The 20,351-nt window shown below is 47.5% G+C and overlaps 1 protein-coding gene across 1 annotated transcript in view; it reads left to right on the forward strand.

Moving 5' to 3' along the window:
- The first annotated feature begins 14,667 nt into the window (after positions 1-14,667).
- LOC149748364 (metabotropic glutamate receptor 8-like) overlaps positions 14,668-20,351 on the forward strand; it is a 134,538-nt gene continuing 128,854 nt past the window's right edge. The window contains exon 1 of the mRNA XM_089917443.1: positions 14,668-20,156. Coding sequence (XP_089773569.1) covers positions 19,647-20,156 — 510 coding nt within the window. The 5' untranslated portion in view covers positions 14,668-19,646. The remainder of the gene's footprint in view (positions 20,157-20,351) is intronic.

The following is a 20,351-nucleotide window of genomic DNA, read 5'->3' on the forward strand; positions in this document are numbered from 1 at the left end:
CCATCTGTTTATGGATAGATTGCTTAGGTTGCTTCCATATCTTGGCAATTGTAAATAATGCGGATATGAATATTGGGATGCATATATTGTTTCAAATTAGTGTTTTTGGTTTTTTCAGATATACACTCAGGAGTGGAATTGCTGGTCATATGGTAGTGAATATAACAAAAAAGAAGCAGACTCACAGATATAGAGAACAAACTAGTGGTTACCAGTGGCGAGAGGGAAGCGGAGAGGGGCAATGTAGGGGTAGAGGATTAAGAGGTACAAACTATTATACGTAAAATAAGCTATAATGATATATTGTACAACATGGGGAATATAGCTAATATTTTATAATAATTATAAGTGGAATATAGCGTTTAAAAATTGTGACTCACTATATTGTACACCTGTAACTTATATAACACTGTATATCAACTATACTTCAATTTTTAAAAAAAGCTGTTAAAAAGCAATGGAATCCCTGCCCACTGTTGTTTCTCTACCTCACACACATGTGGTATATATATATCTATACCACATCTTTTTTATCCTTTCATTATTTAGGTTCCATGTCTTGGCTACTGTGAATAGTGCTGCTATGAACATAGGTGTGCATGTACCATTTTGAATTAGAGTTTTCTCCAGCTGTATGCCCAGGAGTGGTCAGACAGAGAAAGACAAATACCATATGATATCACTTATATATGGAATCTAAAGTAAGACACAAATGAATTTATCTACAAAAGAGAAACAGCCTCACAGAAATAGAGAACAGACTTGTGGTTGCCAAGGGGGTGTGTTGGTGGGGGAGGGATGGATTGGGAGTTTGGGATTAGCAGATGCAAACGATTATATATATAATGGATAAATGACAAAGTCCTACTGTATAGAACAAAGAACTATATTCAATATCCTATGATAATGGAAAAGAATATTAAAAAAAAATGTATACATATATGTGTAACTGAATCGCTTTGCTGTACAGTAGAAATGAACACAGCATTGTAAATCAGCTACACTTCAGTTTAAAAACAAACAGAAAAACAAAAAACAAAAAAAACAACTGCTCTGAGTGTCTGACGAGGTATAGAATGCATGTTTAAATCTCTGCAAGCTCCCTTGTATTAGGATCTTTAAAGCAACAACCGCAGACCCACCTGTAGGAGGTGGATTTCTAAGATGGCCCCCAAAGATCCCTGCATCCTGGAGTTCATGCCCTTGTGTAATCTCTCCCTCTCCCTTGAGTGGGGGTTAGACCTAGTGACTCACCTCTGATGAATATGACAAATATGATGGGATGTCACTTCCAAGATGAGGTTATAAAGACTGTGACGTCATCTGGCTGCACTCTCCCACGTTCTCTCTCACCTGCTCACTCTGAGGAAGCCAGGTGCCATGTTGTCAGCTGCCTTACAGAGAAGCCCATGGGCCAAGGAACTAGGGGTGGCCTGTGGCCAACAGTCAGCAAGGAACTGAAGCTGTCAGTCCAACATTCCCCAAGGAACTAAATTCCACCAGTGACCCCTGAGTAAGCTTGGAAGCAGATCCTGCCCCAGTCAAGTCTTGAGTTGGCTGAGACCCCAGTCAACACTTTGACTGCAACCTTGTGAGAGAACCTGAGCTGGAGACTTAGGTGAGCCAGGCCTGGATTTCTGACCAATAGAAACTGCAAGATAACATATGTGTGCTATTTAAAGTTGCTAAGTTTGGGGGTAATTTGTTACACAGCAATAAACACCTAGTGTGCTACCTTCTAAGTTAACTCTTCCTTTAACGGGGTCCTCTTGGTATCTCAATATACCTAGGTGGGTCTCACGATTTGCTTACCATAAGCCACATTTTGCACCTAGAAAATAATATTTTAGTAAGATTCTTTTCAACTACCTGGGAAAGGAAAGCTGTGTTTCCTACAAGCACTAGAACACAATCATTATTCCTTCTCTACCCATCCTTCCTAGACCAGCTTGGTCCTATCTCTTCACAACATTCCCAGACATGTAGAACACCCTATTCTGACCTATATAATTTGTTATTACATGTTCTCTATATGACTACACATCCGTCAGGCTGGATTGTATTGTTTTATGATGTAGTGGCTGTGATTTCATTTAGCTCCCTGGACCAAGCAGGTAATTATGAGTTATTATTAACCTTGGAAAAAAATCAAGTAGTTTATGTGGACTCCTTATTGAGTTTGTGCTCGTCTGTATACTTGTGTTTGCTTATTCCTGCCTGGTCAGTTGATGACAAGTTGCAAAACAAGCCAAAACATCCTCTCACTGGAAGTCTCGTGAAACTAATGCTCATTTCTAATGTCAAGATTATAACAAGAAGTTTTTTTTTTTTTAATGAATTGAAACCCATGTGAAATGTAATACAAATTGTTTTCTGGACAATAGCAACCAGTAGCTAACATTTCTATTCTTTCTGTTTGCCCAACATCGTTTTAAGTGTTTTTCTTGTAAGAACCCAGGTTTCTGAGATTCAGATGAAAAATCTAGTGAATAATTGAAGAATAAGGTTCAAATAATTTTTAAACCTAAGGAGCTGAAATATATAAATCAAATCATGTTAGGGGTTGGGTTATGCCCAGCAATTTTTACAAAGTGATTTAAAAAATATGATATATAGTAAGCTGTCTCTAGTGTAATACATTAGCTTTAGAGGGAGCTAAATTGCATGTGTGAGTGGTAGTAACGGTGGTGGCGATGGTGGCGGTGGTGATGCTCGTGGTAGTGTGGCTATTTCATCCTTTCCAAGGTTAACAGTCAAGTAATTCATGATTACTTACCGTATTCCCAGGGACCCAAATGAAGTCTGCTACTCCACCATAAGATAATACAGTCAGCCTGGCAGATGTGCAAAAAGAAAGCATAAGCATATAAAGAAGTTGAACTGCGTGGGTGATATTGGGTTGCTCCAGAAGTTTGGGAAGATTTTTGCGAAAGATAGGACTGAGTTGGTCGGGGAAGGACGGGTAGAGAAGAAATAATGAGCGTGTTTCAGTACTGGGAAACACAGTTTTCCTTTCCCAGGTAGTTCAAAAGAATATTTTTTTTTGATGCTTGAAGGAGGTTATATAAGAAGAAGTGAAGAGCAATTTCTCTCTCGTGAGTGCAGTCCCCTTGGCTTGAAGGTGTCCTAGGGAGTGACTATTCCAGCACGAGGCAAACACCAGTGATGTAGAGGAGCTGCATTTGTTATCTTTCCCTTCTCTCCGGCCAGGCTACGGGAGGGGTAGGGAGGATTGGGCTTGCGAAGGATGCGAATGTGGCCTCATGCCTCTGGGTGCATAAGTGTTGCTGAGGAAGGGCATGTGACTGTGCTCAGCTTGACCTCAGGTGGTCTTTAGAGAAGCAGGAACGTTTCCCCCGTGTGTCTCCTAGGTGAGTGGGAACAACCGTCACCATGTCCACTTGCTGACTCACAGCCCTGGAAGCTCCCTGGGTGAGATCTCAAACTGGACCTATACACGGAGGGCAAGGAGAGACCGAAGAAAGAGGAGGCCCACTCCAGATTGGTAGGTGGCAGGTTTAATAAGCAAGGGAACATCTGAGGCTTGTCTTAGGCAGCTGTGAGATGAGTACATCTCAGCATCCACTTGCCAGAATCTTAGAAGTTTATATAGAAGCCTTAACTGGGTTCGGTTACGTATTTAGTCCAACAGGCTCAGCAGCACTTTACCCTCTCGCAGCTACATTCTTGAAACGGCTGCTAGAATGGGAATAGGAGGCAGCTGTACATCCCAAGGACAGGGGAGGCGGGTGAGGGATCTCTGATCGCCCGGGGTCAGCTTGCCGGTCAAGCAGTCATGTCCTTTTGATGACCTCCTCCAACACCACCTTAATAAAGTAACAACTAGGTACTGTAACAATTGAATCCTTAAATTTCAGTGACAGCACATGAAAGTTTCTCACTCACCTAACAGCGCACCGTGGATGTTCTCGTAGGCGGGGAGCTTTCCTCGGCTTGGCCATTTGAGGACCCAGGGCCCATCCGTCTTGAGCTGCCAATTCCAGGACCATGGAGATCTCTGCTTCTGGCTGGAAGAAGGGGAAAGAGAGGGTGAGGAAGCATTTTCTTCTTAATTTCCTTGGCCCACAAGTGACCTGATCATTTCTGTTCATTCTACAAGAAGTACATACACGGCCCCACCTAGATCCTAGATGCAAGGAAGGTAGGGAAATGCAGCCCCTGTGTGTGTGTGTGTGTGTGTGTGTGTGCGCGCGCGCCACTTTCTGGTGACAAGTCTATACTATTGATAGGGGAACATGAATCTCGGTTGGACAGGTGGCTGTCTTTGGCAAACCCACATTACAGGTAAGATATTGAGGTGCATAAATGCTAAAAGTTCAAGATGATATGACTTGTTAATGGCAAAGTTAGGGCTGGAACTCAGCCTCTTTTCTTTCCCTCAGAAAACAGGGTGGAAATTCCTGGGTATAAAAACAGTGGACAGCCATAAAAAGAAATGAAATTGAGTTATTTGTAGTGAGGTGGGTGGACCTAGAGTCTGTCATACAGAGTGAAGTAAGTCAGAAAGAGAAAAACAAATACCATATGCTAACACATATATATGGAATCTAAAAAAAAAATGGTTCTGAAGAACCTAGGGGCAGGACAGGAATAAAGATGCAGACGTAGAGAATGGACTTGAGGACACAGGGAGGGGGAAGGGTAAGCTGGGACGAAGTGAGAGAGTGGCGTGGACATATATACACTACCAAATGTAAAATAGATAGCTAGTGGGAAGCAGCCGCATAGCACAGGGAGATCAGCTCGGTGCTTTGTGACCACCTAGGGGGGTGGGATAGGGCGGGTGGGAGGGAGATGCAAGAGGGAGGAGATATGGGGATATATGTATATGTAGAGCTGATTCACTTTGTTATACAGCAGAAACTAACACAGCACTGTAAAGCAATTATACTCCAATAAAGATGTTAAAAAAAAAAAAAGAGAGACAGGCATTACAAAAGCATAAAAAAAAAATGAAAAGAGTGGAAAAGAGAGGACAGGAGCTTCTGTGACCACAGACATGGGCAGCATGGGCCTCCCCTCCCTGGACTCCTATTTCTAAGGTCTGCCTCCCTAGGCTTTGCAAGTAAGTTTTTATATATTTAAATGTGCCACCTGCTGATTGCCTGTGAGAATGATTTCCTGAAAGCAGTGGGTTTCACATTTTAGTGAAAGGCATCAGAATCACCTGGAATGTTTGCAAAACATGCAGATCCCCAGGCCCCACAGGGGCAGCTGGCTTGATAACACATTCTTTCTTGGCTCTGTTGCCCACTCCACTACTGGGCCCTCCTTCACCTCTTAAATAACCTACCTTCCCTTAAATCCTTGTCTCAGGCTATGCTTCTGGGGGAGCCCAGCTGAAGCCAGCAGGATGCATGTACACTGTGCCATAGATTCCCCTCTCAGGAAATCCCTCCCCGTGGCTTCTGCATGCAGGGGTGAGCTGATGGTGCAGGGAGGGGCGCACTGCTGTCATGCCCCTCACTGGCCCTGTCGATAGGTCTCACACATCTGATCTTGCTTCCAGGAGCCAGGGCTCTCATAAACTGAGCAAAACCCACATGGTACACTCACCACCACTTGCAGATGGTCTAGTAAAAAAAATATATGGATTGTCTGAGTTTCCAGAAGAAACAAATTGTATTCCCACTTTGCCCTCTTAGCTTTGCTCCATGTGGGAGCTTCATGCTGCCAGTATGCCTCCTGGGTGAGTAGCCTGCAAAAGTTTGAGTCTCAATGATTACCCCAAAGCAGGAATTGTGGCCTAAGTCTCCATGTGTGAAATACATATCACAGCTTGAGTTAAATGGACCCCAAATATATGGCATTTATTTTTTGCATTATCTAACACACAGGCAGTTTTTCACGTGGAAATCAATGGAAATCATTGGAAATCAATGGAAAAATGAGATTATAGGCAAATCTCCTTTGAGGATTAACCGTCTGGAAATAGATTTGGTGTGCATAAATATTTGGGGGTGGGATGGATGATGAGGTCAGACACTTTCCAAAGACACATTTCATGTCGTGGTGGGGTAGCCCAAGGTGAGACCAGGCTGGTGACTCTGGAATCAGCTGCTGGCACAGGCTGAAGCAGAGGGTGAGTGGAGCCGTGGGGTCTGAGCCTGCTGAGTCCGGGCTGGACTGCCTAGTGTAACCATGTGAGTGTTACTGGCAGGGACCAATGACTTGTGGAGACAGTCTCGCTTCCTGTGCCCTGATGTGGCTATCAGTCTGGCTGGATTCTGACCTGTATGTGAGCTTGTCACTTGCTCAGGGGCCACCAGATAAAGTCATTGGAAACACTCTGGAATATGTAGAATGAATTTATTCCGTATTGAGCAGATTCCATGTCAGATTGGGATGATGGCCCCGTTCTCACTTTCAAGAGTTAAAGGTGATGTAAAACCGAACGTCAGAATTATACTTTCCCTAGGAGAGACCAATTCTGCTCATCTCTCAGAGGGCTGCACCGGAAAAGGCCACGATGTGCACGCAGGACCCCAGTTCTCTGCAGGTAGCGATCAGTAGGGGAAGGGGAAGAGCAGGCTCATTAGGCATTTCTCTCCTGAGTAGCTCACTCAGTCTTGTCAGGCCTCCAAAGCCACAACCAGCTGTGCTGTCCTTGTTCCTGAGATGGGCCCACCAGAGTGCCAGGGTGCTGCCCTCCATGCTCACCTGGGTGACAATACTCCTGGGGCCAGAGCTGGCCTCTAGCAGACGCTGAGGACTACGGTGCTGTCAGCAGCTCTGTGGGTACAGGGTACCTTTGGGTTTGCTCTGCCTGCCCTCTCCTTCATGTCCTTTTCCCCCCCAATTTTTTTTTTTTTTAAGAAGAGACATATGTTTCCTTCTTCCCTTCCTCCTTTCTTTCTTTCAATATTTATTTATTTATTTTTGGCTGCGTCGGGTCTTAGTTGTGGCATTTGGGCTCTCTAGTTGTGGCGTGGGCTTAGTTGCCCCGCGGCATATGGGATCTTTGTTCTCTGACGGGGGATCAAACCACCGGAGTTGCCTGCATTGCAAGATGGATTCTTAACCACTGGACCACCAGGGAAGTCCCCCCCCACAAATGTATTAAGGCACACATAGAAAAGGGTTTACAGAGGGACTTATTCACACACCTGCATTACTCTGCTGAGCCAGATGGCGCCAGTCTGCAGTGTGTGGCGGGGGTGGGCTGTCTACTATGGACATCAGGCTGCTCAGCTTACCTTCACACTTCTGGGGGTAGAGGGAGCTCTTCCAGTTCATAAGAAAGTTCCCCAAATTCATGGGCAGGCATGTGACCCATGAGCCCTCCCAGCCCCATCTCTGTATCAATGAAGCCGCCTTCTCTGTTTGCACATTCCCTGCCCCAGGCTGCACTGCCCCCTGGTCACTCCCTCAAGGCTGTGCTGTGCGTTCACAGTGAATTGAGGATCCCGGTATAGAAACTTGAGGACACGGGATCCAGCCTATTTTATCTCTCCAAACTCTCCATCCTCCCTCCAGGCGGTTGCAGCCATAAAATAATGATTCTACAATCGAATAGCTAGCTCCTCATGTGGTGATGAGAGAGGGAAGGGAAAGGAATGCGAAGACATGGAAATGAAAGGAGAAGAGACCTCCTGGGCTGGAAACCTGTAGATTTTTTTCCTAAGTGACAAAGGGCGAGGGTGGCTTTATGAAAGAGGAAACTTGGTACCCTAACACCAGCCTTAGGAAAAGCAACAGCCCCAGAGAGAAAGTGTGTATGGGGCTTGGAAGCCAGGCTGCCCTGATTTCTGGCTCTAGTGCTTTCTCGCTGTGTCTCTAAGCCTCGGTTTCCTTCCTCATCTGTAGAGTGGACTTAATAATTTTGATCACCTCAGAGTTGGTGTGAGAATGAAAGAAGCCCACGCCGGATAAGCAATATACAGAATAACGCAAGGTACCTGTCATGATACTTATGAAGTTCATGATGCTTAGGAAGTTGGAATTCATTGCAGAGATGCGACCGGGGGTAGAGGGCCTGCCTTGCACCGGGCCTGTCCTCCCCTCCTCCATCCTCCCCATCTCCTGCTGGCTGTCCCGCTCTAACCCCAGCGTTCCCGCGCTGTCTGGGAGGTGGGGAGAGGCGGCACTCCCTCCCTGGCTCACCGGGCGGCCAAGGCAGGAGGTCAGGCCTGGGGCGCCGGCTGCAGTTGCGCGCGGCCGCCTCTAGATGGAACTTTCTCACTAACACAAGGTCGGGCGGGCCGCAGCTTCCCGGGCGCTGGGCGGCGAGCGGCTCCTTTCCTTCGCCCCGGGCAGGTGCGGGGTGCCTGGGCAGTAACTTGTGGAGAGTGCCTCTGGACCGTGCCCGTCGAGTCCGGCGGGCTTCCATCGGTTGAGTTTCCCCTCGGGAACCCAGGAGCTGCGTGGCGTGGGTCCCCAGGATTTTCCCGCCCCGTATCTGCAGTTGCTTGAATCAGCTCAATAAGATGCCGGTCACCGTGCCGGCCCGCGCCCCCTTCTGCGCAGGGCCCGCAGCGGCCCGATCTTCCGTCCATGCTCGGGCTGCGGGGGTTCTGTAGACTGCGCCCCGAGAGCCGCGGGGCAGGATAAATGGCCGAGCGGTAGCGCGGCGCGAGCAAACTTTGCAGGGGAAGCGCGCAGCTGAAGGCTTTACTCTGAGCATCCCCAACAAGAAAGCGTGGGGCGGGACACGTGCCGTCTACCGTGTACTCTTCACGGTGACCCTTTTCGTGACCCATTGCTCACGAAGGCGAGCCCCGGGCTCGTGGTCCCGACTACGTGCTCCGGGTGGCCTTCGTGCTGCGCTTCCCGCGCGTGTCCCGGGCTCGTCTGGCAGTCGGAGGCGCTCCTCTCCTTCACAGCCTTACTCCTACTTACAGCCGCCTGCACTTCTTCCTACCCTCCCCGCCCCACCCCCAGTCTTTGGGTCCTCCCTTTTTTTGTCGGGGGCGGGGCGGATGCAGTGATTTTTAAAATCAGAACTATTGACATTTCTGGTCCCCGCATCGCTGAGGGCTGATGAAGCGCGGAGGGGAATCCGCCGCCGGTCGAGTGTCCCTCTCCCTGCCCGTACCCGGGCAGAACCGAGACACCGAAATCCGAAATCCAGGGGCTCCCGCCCCTCGGGGTTCCTCCTCCTGCTTCCCGAAGTGACTGGTTGGCGCAAAGCGATTGGCGATCCCGGGCGCGATCCCGGCCGCGGCTCCCCGCACCGCGCCGGGTGAATGGCCGCGGGCGGAGGATCTGGAGGCGCCGGGAGCAGGCCAATCGCGGCCGCCGGTGGGAGTATTTGTTATTCACATGGAAGAGACCTGGCGCCGGCTGGGCCAGCTCAGCCCCCTCAGCCCCGAGACCAGCCACAAGTGCGGCCGCGGTGCTCTCCTAGAGCGGCGGCGGCGGCGTTGGCGGCGCTGACATGGAGCTGCGGGCCCCCCGCGGGCTTCCTCACCGCGCCCTCTGTGGGGAGCAGGGTAAGGCTCGCCGAGCAGCGGAGAGAGGAAAAGAGAAGAGCAAGTGCCGAACCACAGGAAAAAAAGCCCCCACCCCCGAACTCTCCCCAAAGGCTGTGCTTGAGGAAAAAAGAGAATTCCCCCGTTTTGATTCCCCTTTTCGTTTTCTTCCCTAAAACCGTTCAGTGGACAGCCAGGTGCACCGTTCCTTCCCAGATCACTTTAGTGATTTGCTTTTCCTGGGCACAAGTAGATGGCCTTGCACACCCGGGGTCCGGGAGAGAACTGGTGGGCGGAGGTGACGGGAATGAGAGGCGAGGGAGAGTGGGCACCAGGGGGCGAGGGGCTGGCCGGGCATCGGAGCTTGATTGGGTGTCTGTTGATTTTACGTTGCAAAGAACAAGGCAGCCACCCCTCTTATCTTCCCATGATTACATTCCAGTGAGGAGGTTCAGAAAAGAGGCAGGCTTTGCATGGAACTCCCAGGGCTTGGAGATGTGGTCCCCCAAAAGTTTAGTCGGCGAATGGGAGACTGAAGGGTGACGGGAAGGGGCAGGCGCGCCTAGGGTGCTCGGATGGGGCGTGCGGCGGCAGGATTGTAAAGCGCTCCTTCCGCGGATTGCCTGCCCCGTGTGACCTCCTGGATCTGCCCTGGCGGAATCCGGACTTGCCCCGCCGAGATGACGAGGTACCTCCGTTCCGCGAACTAACGGGAGGGATTTCCGAAGTTAGAGGCTTCCGGGATGAGTTGGGGTAACCCCCGCCTTCCTGAGCGTGGGGCTGGATGAATGTCTAAGCAGGATCTAGGGAAGATGGGGGTCGCGGGGGAAGCCGGGTGGTTTGGGGGTTCTCGAGACCCCACATCCCCACACAGCGTACGTGTGGTATGCCTGAGCATGCGTTCCCCGAGTTAGCCCGGCGAGGTTGGGGTTTCCGCGCCCCCCTTTTGCGGCTTTCAGGAAAACACTGGAGTTCCGTGTCCTGCTGGGGGTGGGAGGAGGAGTAATGGTCTCGGGCATCTTGAGTTTAAACGACAAAGGCAATGCCCCCGACAGCGCCTCCGAAGCACCTGCGGCCAGCGTGGCCCCAGTTTGGCTGGGACCCGCGCGGGGTGTGGGCGCTCGCGGCGGCCAGGTGCGGCGGGGGCGGAGGCGCTCCCTGCCCTGCAGCGCGCGGAGCCCGGATCCCCGGGCGCGCCGGGGGACTGGGGCGGCGCCGGAATACCCCGGCGGCGCGGGAAAGGCAAGAGGAACCGGGTACTTCTCCTAAGGCCCTGGCTCTACCCGTAGCCGGGGTTCAACAGACGAAGGAACAGAGAAGAAAATTAAAGATGCGGCAGGGAAGAGGGGAGCGGGGGCGGGGTGAGTGGCTGCGGGCTGAGATAGAGGCAGAGGCGGAGAACCCTCTGAGCCGCGCCGAGAGCGAGCCCAGGGGCTCTGCCAAGCAGCTCGGAGATCCTCTGAGGTTCGTACAGTTGGTGAAAATGTAACAGAGTCCCCGCCCCCCAAAACCCCGTCTGACACGCTTCCTCGGTGCACCTGAAATGCGGAGGGGTGTGCGAGTCAGCCAACTGCGCAAGACGGCGCCCTCGACGCTTCCCTGAAGAATTGTTTCCCCCGGGGCCGGGGATCAGAGGGTGTCTGCGCGCCCGGGAGGGCAGGGGTGAATATAGACCCACCCGCGAGCTGCAGAAGCCCCAAACCCTCAGTCCCCGGAGCGAGTCCCGCCCGAGGAGGAAATGCCCTATTTGCCATTTGGGGGTGATCCTTTCCCACAGACCTGACGGCGTGGGAGTCTCGCAAACATCCAAGAATACACTACCGTCTCGGCCACGACCGCGATTGAATACAAATCCTGCCAACATCAGAACTGGAAAACAGGGTTGGTGGTGGAGGTATCGATAAGGAAAATCACAAACGGGAGAAATGCATTCCGATGATAGCTGGTATTTTGCTTGAAAGAAAAAATGAAAAGAGAAAAAAGAGCCACCAGCAGGTAGATCTTGGATAAACAGTTTATTGCACTTGACTATAATTTCCATTTTCCGTTATGAAATTGTCAGTAATTGCAAATGGCTACAGAAACCACTTTAGTGTACCTTGGTCCCTTGCTTGTGAATAATGTCCTCAAAGATCTCTGTCGGAGACAGAACCAGCTGTGTGGAGTTCATTGCCTGTTTCTTGAAAATCTGTGGTTTGATAATTTTGAAAAGCCTTACCCATCGGGGAAGATGAAGTAAGCTTTTAAATGCAATTTTCCCATTTCAAAGTCAACTACAGGTTGTATCATACTTGAGATAAAGACAAAGAATTCTTGCTTTTAAGTCAGGGATATGGGGAGAAATAGGTGAGGGGAGGCCCCCCAGGAGAGGCTTTATCCGGATAAAGAAAAAGATGCTGAGAGTACAGCTCTGCACAGTTAATTAGGCTCCATTTGTTCTGCTTGGTTTGTGCTAGCTAGTTCTGCCCTCCTGCTCCTTTTACAAATTATTACTACTTAATAATGCTAAAAACATCTAAATCCAAAAGGAATAGATGAAAGGAAGAGTTGAGCTCTAACGATTGCAGGAGAAAGTTAGAGGTCTGGAGAGATGTGCTCTTTTCAAAGTTGGCTGGGCAGGTTGAAGCTGCTGCGGGGCTTGTTTAATTGGTATTTATGCAGCAAACAACGCGCAGACGTTCGCTTCGGCCACATCTAGTGCCAATCATTGTGTAAGAGCATTTCGCTGCCTTCAGGGCATGAGGCACAGAGCACTGTATACATGTGCTCGTGGTAGCAATGCCTTTTTCCTTCCAAGTTCCTTTCCCACGGTCTTCCTCCTGTAGTTAGAATACTCAACAGAAAGAGGACTTTGCTTTAGTCCAGGGAATGGGGTTGCCCTGTCTCAGTGTCTTAAAAAGAAATGGTTGCATGGAGTTATCTCTTAGCTGGACCCACAGCAAAGATCTGGCCATATCTCGATGCCTGTCAAATAGGCTGGCTTTTGAAGGTTCAGGAAACTGTTGCTGTTTTCTTGATAGAACCTGATTGGACATGACCAGACTCACTCATGTAGTTTGCTCAGGGGGGACGACCACCCCATGTTGTGTGGGAGAAAAGGATATGAACGGAGAGCCAGCTGGATTATGATGTTTCCATCCCAAGGGGAGTCTTCTGTCTGCTAGAAATTTATATTTGAACTATCTTCCTCCCTTCCTTCCTTCCCCCCTCCTTTCCTTCCTCCCTCCCTTCCTCCCTCCCTTCCTCCCTCCCTTCCTTCCTTCCTTCCTTCCTTCCTTCCTTCTTCCCTCTCCCTCCCTCCCTCCTTCCTTCTTCCTTCCTTCCTTCCTTCCTTCCTTCCTTCCTTCCTTCCTTCCTTCCTTCCTTCCTTCCTTCCCTCAGAGAGTTCTTTGGTTTGATTTTTATTTCTACTTGGTACTTGGACAACTTGTGATGAACTCACCCACTGACTGAGGACCTTGAGCATGATGCATTTTTCTCCCAGGACCTGCCTTCTGAGTGGTGGGCATTGCTGTGGGATGGATTTGAGAGGCTCCTGACTTATGATAACTCCCGGCTTTGGTTTGTTACAGTGCCAGTCTTAACCACTATTAGAGACATTTCTTTGGTAAAGAAATTATGGATCTCCTGGAAATGGTCTTATAAATGCAGCTGTTCCAGTTGGGGGATGACAGTAATGCATCTTCAGGTTGTGATACCTGTTGATGAATTTACTCACTCCCTGGGGAGGGCCACAGTAACAGGAAGCCAGGTCTTAAGGTTGTGACCTGTAGGACACATCAGCCCTGAGGGAGGGGGCAGATCCAGGTCTGGGGGAGGAGGGAGCAGGTGCGCAGAAGTGGGAAGATGTAGGAGAGGCTGAAGAGGAGTATGTGCAAATTATTGAGCACATACTTTTCCAGGCAAGGGTATCCCTGCAGATGGAAATCTTCTGGCTGTTTACTGGCTAACTTTTCTAGTGGTAATGAGCCGTAGTGGTAGAAGCTCTGCATCTTGTCCTGCATACAACTTAGGAAGGCATCCTGTTGTCCTCTTCTCACTACAGAAGAATATCTTGTCACCACTTTCTTCAGAACAGCCCTTTGGGTGCTCCAAGTGTCCATGAACTTCAGCTCTCCAGCCAGATGTTGATTGCCATTGACTTTTCCTCTTGTGTCCTTCCTTCCAGTTTTCCCTTTGATTTCTTGGACGCATGACTTGTTAAGGTCTGGCCAGCGCTGTGTACGACGGGAAAGTGTTTTTTAGGGTCTTCTAAGCACAGTACACCAGTAAAATACTTGAATTGTGCGACGGATTTTTTAAAAAATAAATTTATTTATTTTTTATTTATTTCTTTTTGGCTGAGTTGGGTCTTCGTTGCTGCGTGCTGGCTTTCTCTAGTTGTGGCGAGTGGGGGCTACTCTTCATTGCGGTGCTTGGGCTTCTCATTGCGGTGGGTTCTCTTGTTGCGGAGCACGGGCTCTAGGTGCGCAGGCTTCAGTAGTTGTGGCACGTGGGCTCAGTAGTTGTGGCTCTCGGGCTCTAGAACGCAGGCTCAGTAGTTGTGGTGCATGGGCTTAGTCGCTCCACAGCATGTGGGATCTTCCCAGACCAGGGACTGAGCCCGTGTCCCCTGCATTGGCAGGCGGATTCTTAACCACTGCACCACTAGGGAAGTCCCAGCGGGACTGATTGTTAAACGATAGTTTCCCTGTACATTCTTATAGCACTTGCCAGTTTATAAAGTACTTTGACATATATCATTTCATTTCGCAACCTTAGGAGGTGGCCAGAAATCATTCCTCAGTTTAGAAACAAAGAAACTGATCCCAGGTTAAGTGACTTGCCCAGTGCCATGGGGTGAGTACTGGGAGGTAATTCTCAGAACCTAGGATGCCACACTCACAGTCCACATCATCAAATCAGGGTCAGCTTGACATTCTTCATGGTCTGCTGCACCCAAGGGGTGTGGGATAAGGGAAAGAACATATCACAGTCCTGCATTTGAGTTCCGGCCCAAGATTTTAGAAACATTCATATAATCTTTCTGTTTTTAGGTTCCTTATATACCAAATGGGGGCTGTGATACCAACCTCATTGGTGTATCTTGTAATGCAAATGAGGTAACGTGCTCCAGGCACGCTGTAGCATTCAGTAAATGTTTGTTTCAGCCCCTTTCCCTCTTCTTATATGATACACACTATAAAAGTCGCTTCTCATTACTTTAAATGTGGTCTTTTTATGCAATAGCTGTGTTATTGAAAAAAATGGTGCAAATTGAATTCTAAATCAAATTGCATTTTTTTTGCCTCTTTTTTTAAAAAAAAATCTCAGATTGCATTTTAAATGCACAGGGGGATTTAGCTATTTAAAGGAAACCTGTGGTGAATTCTTTTGTAATGCAAATAATCACCTTCTAATTTATCTGTTTAGTAAATTGAGCTTCTCATGTATCAGATTTTCTTAATATGGGGCCTGCTTGTAGAGAAGAGCTTTTACAACCCTCTCTCACTGATGGGGAAAAGCCACTCAGCTTGCAAACGAAATCAGTTATTGTGTTCAGTTGGCAAAGCCTTGCTCTGGTGTTTTGAGCATAATCTCATATTCCCTTATCATTAAATAATAGAACCTCAGAACAAGAAACTGGAAGACACCTTAGAGATTATATGGTCCATCTCACTCATTTCACAGATGAGGAAATGGAGGCACACAGAGGTGAAGTGACGTGCTCAGTGTCACTAGCCAGCGACTGTCAGACAAGGATCCAATTCCAGGCCTCTGTTGCCAGGGGAGTCTCTGTCTAGCCCATCCTCATTCTGTCCCCATCAAGATTCCAGGGCTGTGCATACCTGTGGTGGCATAGGAGATGATAAACAAATATGATGCATTTTCTAAAACAACCAAAAAGAGCTGCAAATGTGGGCTGTTTCAAGAAAAACTGCCGGATTTGCAATTTTGTGAATTGATGATGATATTCAGCTTAACCTATTTGTTAAAGAGCTGAATGGAATACAGCAGAGGGAGGCTGTTTGGCCTTTTTCTGAGAAAACGATTACAGTTCTTGGCTATTGCTATTCCTGTAAGGATTTTACCACACCGTGTCTTAAAAGCACTTGCCAGGTTGCTGGAGGAAGACCTGGTGACAGACCCAGATAGATCCCACATGGCTTGGTGGGTTTGTTCTCACTGGTGTCAGGCTGTCTGGGAAACCGGATTTGAAGCAGAGGGGTTTGGACAAACTACATTTGATATTCTCAACTCGTTGAAACATTCAGAAATCACCCTGCCCTGGAAATGCCCCCAGATTGTCCCCTCCTAATTAGTTCATTATTTTTCTTACAGAGCTAACGCTCAAAGATATGCACATTTCTGAAAGATTTCAGTGGAGGGGCAGGGCCTTCCCCCTTGCTTGTGCTGTCCCAGTCTCTGCAGAGACTGGGGGCTTTCTCAAAGGGCAGGACCCACCTGGAGGTCCTGAGGACTTTGACCTTGGTGCCATTTACTAGCTGAGGGCTTTGGGCCATACTCAACCTCTTTGAGCCTTTTTTTCTCATTTACAAGACCTAATGATTGGTGTATGAAAATTCAGTGAGATACTCTGTTAGGTGCTTGAGACTTTGGTTCAGAGAAGGTACCTAGAAGGTAAAAAAGCAGCAGAATTCAGGGCCCTGGTCCTTGAGGAGCTGTCCATATTCCTGGCCTTTCAGGAAATAGCTAGAGCCTGTGAGGGAGCCACAGACTCATGTCCCAGCTGGGGGGGGCCTGCTCCCCAGCAGACCCGGGCCACGGAGGTGGGTAATGGAAGTGCTAATGATCTACAAGGTACCCATTTACCGCGTACTTAGGACCAGCTGGGAGGGAATGAATGAACAGGAAGGGCTGCGCACGAGCATTTAATGGTTAAGCCTCCTGGAAGCCCTCCGCCTGAGGGCTCAGAAATAGTGGAAGGTGTCTTCTCCCCTCAGAGGTCGCTTTCAGGAGTGTGGACCTCACGCCTCCTTGAAGAAGTCCATCATCTCAGGTGAGGTTTCTATCAAAGCCCAGAGGAAGGTCCGTTTGAGAGAAAAACTGATTTTAAATCAAGCACAGAACATGAAGTAGAGCTGTCTGGCTCGATAGCACAAAAAGGTCATTTTGTTAAAATTCATTGACGTCCACTAGGATGAGTTCAGATTAACGCTCACAAGAATTGCCCCAGAGCAAGATTAGGCCCTGCAAGATTATGCGATGCCACCAGATTTATGTAGTTTTCTACAAACTTTCAAATATACGTTTCCTTAGAATTTTGAAGGGAAACTAAGCCTTCTGGTCATCAAGAGTCTGATTTTTATGACAATGTATCCAATCTTGAAATAACTGCTCTATTTCAACATTTTGTAAGTAGCTCTGATTTTACTTTCAAAGTGACAAAAATTTTCAGTAACAATCTCACCAACTGGGCAAATATGGAAAAAGTTGCTGTGCTTTAGTGGAAAATGAGTTGCAGACTAGATTAGCAACGATCGCTCCTGTTCACCGAGCACTTACCCTGTGCCAGCTACTGCGCTTTCCTCCGTGTGTGCCTTGTGGCAGGTTCTGGCACCCCTTTACAGACAAGAAAACCGAGCTTCAGAGCGGTTATGTGCCTTTAATTCTGTGTTGCAAAGGAGGAGATTTAAGCAAAAATCCAAGTAAACTGCCCAGTAAATCCCAACCAAAATGGCACCTCTTGTTTTCCATTTAAGTGCATTCATCCACTAAACAAAACTAACTCCTGTCTCTCTGTTATTTACTCCCCAATCTTTCCCTAACTTGAAGCTCTAAACAGACCTATGGGATGCTAAAGAGACTAAAAATTATTGCAGACATGAATACCTTTAAAAGAAACTCAATTTTACTACCTCCAGGGCTGTACAACAAGTGGAACTAGGTTAATGCCACATGAGTAGCATAGGTAAGGATGATTTGTAATTAGCAGATAGACTGAGTTTATGGTCGTCTATAATTGAAAACCATTTATTCTCTGAAGTGTTTTAAGTACTTGGGAGGTGGCTTGAAGAACGGCATGTCCCCTTCCTTTTCCCCTTCATCACTTCTCCTTCGAGTATCCGTTCATTCTGTGCTCTGCCAGAAAGGATACGCTCAGGGTCAGCCCAGCCCTGTGGACTTGGTCACAAGCCCTGAATTAGTCATCAGAGTTAATGAGATTTTACTGTCTTCTAACTGGTCCTCCTCGTGAAACTGTAAAGCACAATCCTCCTCCTCTTAATGGGTGGTTGGTGTAATCCGTGGTCCATCACTTAAATGGTTTCATACAGAAAGTCAAGTTAGCTTTGTGTTTCCTTTTGTGGAATGCCTGAGGTCAGACTGTTGCCAAATCACAGATTTTCTGAGGGAGAAGCAGTTGCTAAGAGAATCACGTGTGACGGAATATTAGTCAAGTCGTGAGAAAAATCAGAAAAGGACGAAGTATTTCGAGGCCGAATATGGGAAATCCAGGGCTTAGCATGTGCCAGGAGGCAGGAGATGCTTGTCACAGGCAGATGACAACTGTCCCCGCAGACTGGGCCATGGACTGTATTTCTGAGTGTGCTCCAGGTGTATACAGCAAGCCCCCTTTCCTCATCTAAAAGTGAAAAAAGTGCAGCTTTCTCTGAAGGCTTTTGGATATATGTTCACTTGGCCTCTAGAGAGGCACCATCCTTTCCTTTGGGTTGGGGAGGAACGAAAATTTTATGAACTGGAAATTGAACACGTGAGTGGAAAGCACAACCAGATGTTGGCTGGCTAAGGTAGAGGAGAGCTGTCCAAATTTCAGGTTTCAAACCCATACGTATAACTAGGTGAGCAATGAACATTAGATTAACTCTCCTAGCGAAATATGCTGGTGCTGTTTATTCTCTTAACTGCATGTGCGTTTCAAACATCAGATTCCCTTATGTGAAGTCAATTCTTGTTTTCAGTTAAACCTCCACAGAAGTCCTTGGAAAGAATCTCATGGCATTCTTTAACAGTGAAGGTCCTAGAATAAAATTTTCCTATAGATTTGCTTGTAGATGTTTTCACCCTAGGTTATTTCTAGTCTTGATGAAATAACTGTTTTCCCCACTGAGTCTGACAAAATTAAGAAGCTCCTCAGTAGACCTCTAGCTCTGATTTTCTCTAGTGATTCTAGGATCAAGAAACGTTTGCTTCAGAACTGTAATCATACCCATTGCTTCCACTCCGACAGATTAATAGGAAACTCTGACAATGGTAATAGGAGTATTTTCACACATAACCTACCCTATGTGTTTAATTTTCAAGTCATTTTTTTGTTATCAGAGAACGATAAGATAATGTACACAAAATAGCCGACATTCTATGTTTAATCTTTTCACAAGCTCTAAAACTTATACATTTTGGGCTCCTTGGGTGGATTCCTTTCTCTTTTTTTTTTTTGTGATTGAATAATCACTTTTTCCCATTGGGAAATCTGAGGCACCAAAAATGTCATTAACAAATGACTGGCTTGTTGAATACATCACAGAAAATAGCCTTTCATTCTGATTTTGTGGACGAAATTTAAATGCTAAATTCAGACAGCTGTAAAAAGTAAAAACAGATTTGAAAAGAACTCATGCCATCAATCTCAGGATTTTTACCTTCACAGAAATTGGATTTATTGAAATGAAATGGTACATAAAAATGCTTTCTGATTTGGGAGAATCAACCTAGTTTCTGATACGTTTCTGTTTCCCTTGCTCCACAAGTGTCATCAATCTCTCTGTTTAGATGCAGTGCAGCCAGGTGTTCAGAATCATAAGGGGACAAAAAGAATTAGTTTCTTACTGAATAGGGAAAATTAAACAATAAAAAAGAGGTCGGTGCAAACGGGGCTTAAAATATGAAAAATGTAGACCCTTTGAACTGAACCCTTTCTTTTTTTGCTTCCGGCCTCCCAGGAATAATTCTGCTACACGGCTGACTTCAAGGATGTGAATTGGTGACCTCATCCCAGCATCAGAACCTCAGCTGTTGCTCTAATTTTTGCATCATTCCAGGCAAGTTGACTTTATATGGAAATAAAATTGAACCTTGGGGTCTGATGGAAATTCACTGTGACATTCAAATCAAGAACACCTGCTGAAACCCACAGAGCCTTTTCCCCATGGGCCCTGATGGTAGCCTCCAGAAGGTACAGCCTCAGGTGGTTCCCCTTCTTCTGTGGCAAGAATAAACTTTGGGTCTTGGATTGCAATACCACCTGTGGAGAAAATGGTATTCGAGGGAAAGCGATCAGCCTCTTGTCCTTGTTTTTTCCTCCTGACCGCCAAGTTCTACTGGATCCTCACGATGATGCAAAGAACTCACAGCCAAGAGTATGCCCATTCCATACGAGTGGACGGGGACATCATTTTGGGAGGTCTCTTTCCTGTCCACGCAAAGGGAGAGAGAGGGGTGCCTTGTGGGGAGCTGAAGAAGGAAAAAGGGATCCACAGATTGGAGGCCATGCTTTATGCAATTGACCAGATTAATAAGGACCCTGATCTCCTCTCCAATATCACCCTGGGTGTCCGGATCCTCGACACCTGCTCCAGGGACACCTACGCTTTGGAGCAGTCACTAACGTTCGTGCAGGCTTTGATAGAGAAAGATGCTTCTGACGTGAAGTGTGCTAATGGAGATCCACCCATTTTCACCAAGCCCGACAAGATTTCTGGCGTCATAGGTGCTGCTGCGAGCTCCGTGTCCATCATGGTGGCTAACATTTTAAGACTTTTTAAGGTAGGTAAAGGCACTAGGCAATTCTGACCATTGTAGAAAGACAATAAATTGTCCTGACTCCAACTGCAGGTTTAAGAGGAAAGCGAATGTGGTGAAGATGCTCGTAGACCCTCTCAGGGCCACAGTTTCCTCACAGAGAGGGGTTTGTGTCTAGGTTTCTACAAGTGTTGATTTAGTTCCATTTTTAAAAAGAAT

This window comes from Delphinapterus leucas, chromosome 9 (genome assembly GCF_059928025.1).
Source record: "Delphinapterus leucas isolate spDelLeu-1000000601 "Yukka" chromosome 9, BTC_Dleu_Yukka2, whole genome shotgun sequence".
In the NCBI taxonomy this organism is placed as follows: Eukaryota; Metazoa; Chordata; class Mammalia; order Artiodactyla; family Monodontidae; genus Delphinapterus; species Delphinapterus leucas.